We start from the raw sequence: 5,334 nt of genomic DNA on the forward strand, positions 1-5,334 counted from the left end.
TACAGTAGACCAAGTAATCAGTAAGTGAATATTTATTGATAGCAAACTTCTATGTATTAGACATTAAATTTAATACTGGATGGGCTCTCTATTTGATATTCAACATTTGGTTATTAGAAGAAGCCTTCCGTTTGGATGTTTTCGCTAGTTTCTTTGATCAACCCCCTTCACCAGTATCCACGCAGACCCTTGAAAACATTCGACTCTAAATAAACAAGTGTCTGAATAGGAATCTCACATTGTCTCTCCTCTGGCTCTACAAGTTCCTAAGGCCAGGTCAAATGGCTGCCTTTCATCCTCACCCAAGGACAGTTTTCTGACCTTGTAGCATCAGTCAGTAAGCAAAGGGTTTTACCTGTAAAGTGCAAACAGGCATGCAGAACACATTTAGAATCTGAGTTCCACTTTGCTGTTGCTACGGTGTTTTTTTCTCTCCATCCATTGAGATGGCATTAGACTAAACCAGATGCATTCAGTGGCACAAGTGCCTAATTACATGGGCTCTGTTGACCTAATAAACCACAGTGAGCAATGGAAGTCCTACAGTTAAACAACAATGACTTCAAAATCATATACCATCATCGGAAAAAAACATACACAACCATCCTCTCAGGCACCACATATCTCTGTTAGGATAATTGGATTCTGGCTTGGAAGCAGCTTGACTTTAAACAGATTGAAAACGGTGTCTCTCTAAACCCTTGCTTGGCCCTGCATTACCAGGGTGTTGAAGTGAGTAGTTTAAAATAACAGCCTCAGACGATTAAGTCAAACCCTTAAGAGGAATGCAGTCAACTTCCATGCAACTCCCAGGAAATAAAAACAGGCTTCTGCTTAATGTCTTTTATGTATGCCTTGATATAGATTCTAGAGCCCATCGTGACACAAACTTGGGAGAGGGGGATTAAAAAGAGAGCAGGTCCAGCCCCTTAATGAACACAGTTTCCTCAGGGTTTCATGTTTTAAACCTAGAGTAGCTCAGAGATTTAATGCATATTCTTAGAGAACCACAGAATTCCAAGCTAATCAAATAATCTTCCACTAAATTAGAAATGAAAAGAAAAATCCACTTACCCTGCAAATTTCTTCTGGTGTCTGGAGACTGTGGTGTTTAGCGTCGCAGTTCCTGAAGCCATTTACTGACGGCAGACACACCGAAGCAAAGCAAACTTTGCCTTTCCCAGGACACAGAAACTATGGAATCATTCCCACACAGGAAGGAAATCACCTGGTTTTTGCCTCTGAGGTGGAAATTACATGTGAACTACTCTTGCTTTCCTATCAGACTTCACTGAATGGTTTCATAGCTGCTTTCCCAAGGCACCGGTGTTCCCTAGAGGATTTGGGAGGGACCCCAGTGAGCGTAGTTTGGGTTAGCAGCTTAGAGGCTCTCTGTCCTTGGTGCTGAGAGAGATGGACGTGGCAGAAGCTGTATTTCTCCCTGGCTCTCTACTCTCTTCCCTCTGAGGCTCTATCTGCTTTGGTACTGTACTTTTTAGTATGTGTGTATTTTTCCCTCAGTGCCCCTTTTAATCCCGGCGTTACCACTTCCTTTACCTTTATGCTTTGATTTCTTTTGAATAACTCTCACCATCCTCAGTTTAATTGCCTTTCTGGCTTTTTTTTTTTTTTTTTTTTTTTTTTTTGTGGGTGGGAAAACGATTGGTTCAGAAGGAACAGATCAACAAATGGATACCACAAGCAGTTAATGGAAATCAGTACAATTGACAGAATAATTAAATTTGGAGGTGTGCGCCTGTCTGGGAAAAAGGGAGGTTAAAGAGAATTTACTGCAACAGAAGCATGGATATAGCTCGCAGTGAAGAAGAAGTGAGCTAATATTACGAGCAATATTAAATGTTTATTTAGCAGGGTTTCTTGTTCCCACAAAAGTTTACAAACACTTGTCAATTCGTCCTTTCTGCTTGTCCATGGCATATGTTTTTTTTTTTCTATTCTCTTTCCCTTATTTTTTAGACTCTAGCTTAACAAGCTAATTGAGATACAACTAAGGTTAGTGCCAGTGGGCATCAGCACAGGACCTTACGCAATCTTTACCTTTGCTCATGTCCACCTGTTCGAATAACTCTTTGCCATGGAAGCTGAAATACTCCCTGTTCTCTTGTTTCTGAGGTCTTCTGCCTGCAGAGAGGGCTGCGGTTGTTCGATTGTTCGATTGTTCGTTAGTCTCTCTGCCGCTGAGCTTGGAAGCTGCAACGAGCGGAGTGCCCACCATCATCGCACAGAAATGAGTCCCCATTGGCTATGATGGCGACCTCTACTGGCTGAGAGAGATGGAGCAGTTGCAAACCTAAATACCATTAGCGACAGTAGCCATATTTATTGAGCAGGTACTACTGGCTGGCCATTTTATTTCACTCCTTCTTTTCATCCTCTCAGCAACCTGACATAGTAGATATTTTTTTCCTTCTTTATTGCAGACTGACAAATCAAGGCACACAAAAATTAACATGATTTGTGATACTAACACATGGAACCAGGATTTAGACATCTTAATTCTCTTAGCTACTATGGGTGTAATTTTTCTGCAGGTGGAAAATTTTGTCTTCTGAGGTGAGTGACCATATGTTGGAAAAATAGTAGTTATGGTGGCCATCATAGTGATTGTGGTGGTTTGGAAGAGAAATGTGCCCCACAGACTTGAGTGTTTGAACGCTTGGGCTCCAGTTGGTGGTGCTGTTTGGTGGGAGGCTTAGCAGGCATGACCTTGATGGAAGAATTGTTTTACTGGAGGCAGATTTGGAGAGTTCATGGCTCCATTCCCCTTCCAAATTCACTTGATGTGCTGGATAGTTTTTTTTTTTCTTTTTCTTTTTTTCAAAGCTGGGGACCGAACCCAGGGCCTTACGCTTGCTAGGTAAGCACTCTACCACTGAGCTAAATCCCAACCCCGTGCTGGATAGTTTTATGTCAATTTGACACAAGCTAAAGTCATCTGAGAGGAAAGAACTGTAATTATGAAAATGTGTTCATAAGATGAACTGTAGGGGGGTTGGGGATTTAGTTCAGTGGTTAGAGCGCTTGCCTAGGAAGCACAAGGCCCTGGGTTCGGTCCCCAGCTCCGAAAAAAAAAAAAGAACCAAAAAAAAAAAAAAAGATGAACTGTAGGCAGGCCTGTAAACATTTTACTTATTAGTGATTGATAAGGGGGAGCCTGGCTCATTGTAGGCATAGCCATCCCTGGGCTGGTGGTCCTGGGTTCTATAAGAGACATGGGCTCAGCAAGCCAGTAACCTTCCCTGCTTGAGTTCCTGTCCTGACTTCTCTCAATGATGGACGACAATATAGAAGTGTAAGCCAAATAGACCCTTTCCTTCCCAATTTGCTTTTGACTATGGTGTTTCATCGCAGCAATAATAACCCTAACTAAGTCAAAAAGGGTAGCCAGTGACATTCTTAGAAATAACTAGGCTTTCTGTCTGTGGCAACCACATAGACTATTTGCTGAGAGCTGTCTGTAACATTGCTGTCTGAAGCCTGGTGGCTGGATCTGCGTCCTGCTTGTGATTGATATGCAACCACTCAGCTTCCTTTTCCTGCTGCTATGCCTGCTCCTTGCTGCTGATTCTCCCTGTTACAAGGGACTCGTATGCCTTTGGGACCATCAGCCTAAATAAATTCTTCCCTCTATAAGTAGCTTTTGGTCATGGCATTTTATCATAGCAACAGAAGAGTAACAGAATGATATTGACAAGATGATCTTTGTATGGTGACTTACTTAGAAAGCATGGTCTAAGTAATGTTCTCGTCTGTATCAATTACGTGACACTTGCTTTTGTTTTTGTTTTTGTTTTTGTTTTTACAGATTCTATGATAAACTAACTCATGCCTTCAACATTCATAAGTGAGAGCCCTAAACTTGGGGTGTGGGTGTAATTGAGCAATTCTTTTTTTTCAAAATTTTCACTAGGTTAAGATTAGGTCTTCAGTGTAGGACCAACATCCTTGTGAGGAGAGGAAGAGGTGGCAGGAGAGTGTAGAGCAGAGGCTGAAGGAGACATAGATATGATGAGTATCTGGAAGACAAGGAAAAGAGTCACAGGAAGACTGCCGCTTTGGACTTCAAGCCTCTAATATGTCAGACAACAGTTTCCTCTTGTTTAGGCCATCTTGTCTGTGGAATTTTGTGATAATGATTATAGCAAACAAATAAGAGACTCAGAAAACCAGCTACTGTGTGCAAAGTTGTTCATAATATTACTGAGGTAGCATGTTTAGATTGACGATGCTCTGAGACCATAACTCTCAACTTTACGGAGGGCCTTCACTTTCCTCTTCTCTCAAGGGACCAAGAGGCCGGGTACTGCCAAAACTTGGTTTATCTGATGTACAGAACAGGGTTTAACAGCACAGTGTGTAAAGCAGAATGAAGCAGAGACATTTTAAGGTTTTGGAGTCTCGTAGTGTTTATTTTTGTCATTATAGTTTTGCCTTCCAGTGTCCTGCTTTTATGGTTTGGATGTGAAGTTTCCTCCATAGGCTCATGAGTTTCAACAATGGTCCCAGCTGGGGGCGCTGTTTTGGGAAATTATGAAGCTTTTAGATGTAGGACCTTGTTTGAAGAAGTAGGTAAGTAGGGGCAGGAGTTAGGAGCTATTCTTGCCCCTTCTTCCCAGCATCTTCTGTGATCCCGACTGCTGACAGAATATCCCATGTGATTCAGGTTCTTGCTGCTCCCACCTGTGGCAACGTCCACCCTCATGCTCTCCCAAAAGGACGAGCTGTCTTCCAAGAACTGTGAGCCCACACGAGTTCCTTTCCTCCCTTATTATCTCAGGTATCCTGTCACAGCAGCAAGAACAATTCGTCAGATGTGGTGGCCCACAGAGAATTTGAGTTTGGCCATCTTTGGATAAATAACGATTTCCAGACCAGTCAAGACTAGAGAAACCAGATCTCGCTGTTTACCCTTCCCCAAAGGTCACTAAGCCACATATGTTTAGTTTCTTTAACATTGGCACACATTATGCCTAATGATAGGGGCGCCATGAAGGTGCCTGAGTGTGGAGGGAAAGGTCTCGTTTTGAGACCCCCATTGAGAGCACAGACTAGCCTCACTGGGAAGGAATGTCCTTAACGTTTTTATAATGACTTTCTTTGGTAAAGTTGAAAGGAAGATAAAGAGGGATAAGCCTTCGCATTCTGTTTCTATATAGATGCACCAGGAAGGGGAGTTACAGGATGTGCCCAAGGTTGTGCTTCTGGGCAGGCTCGGTCTCAAGTCAGCTGTCTCTCAGTAGCTATGCTGAGTCTTTGGGGAGTGAGAGGGCTGGGTGTGGGACTTGCAAGCGGAAGGAAGCAAATAAAGGGGCC

General features: G+C 42.7%; 1 protein-coding gene across 1 annotated transcript in view; it reads right to left on the bottom strand.

Moving 5' to 3' along the window:
* Positions 1–1,177, bottom strand: part of Drd3 (dopamine receptor D3) — a 62,159-nt gene extending 60,982 nt beyond the window's left edge. The window contains exon 1 of the mRNA XM_087575975.1: positions 1,075–1,177. Coding sequence (XP_087432101.1) covers positions 1,075–1,136 — 62 coding nt within the window. The 5' untranslated portion in view covers positions 1,137–1,177. The remainder of the gene's footprint in view (positions 1–1,074) is intronic.
* Positions 1,178–5,334: the final 4,157 nt, after the last annotated feature.

This window comes from Rattus norvegicus, chromosome 11, assembly GCF_021556685.1.
Source record: "Rattus norvegicus strain SHRSP/BbbUtx chromosome 11, alternate assembly SHRSP_T2T, whole genome shotgun sequence".
NCBI classification, from domain to species: domain Eukaryota; kingdom Metazoa; phylum Chordata; class Mammalia; order Rodentia; family Muridae; genus Rattus; species Rattus norvegicus.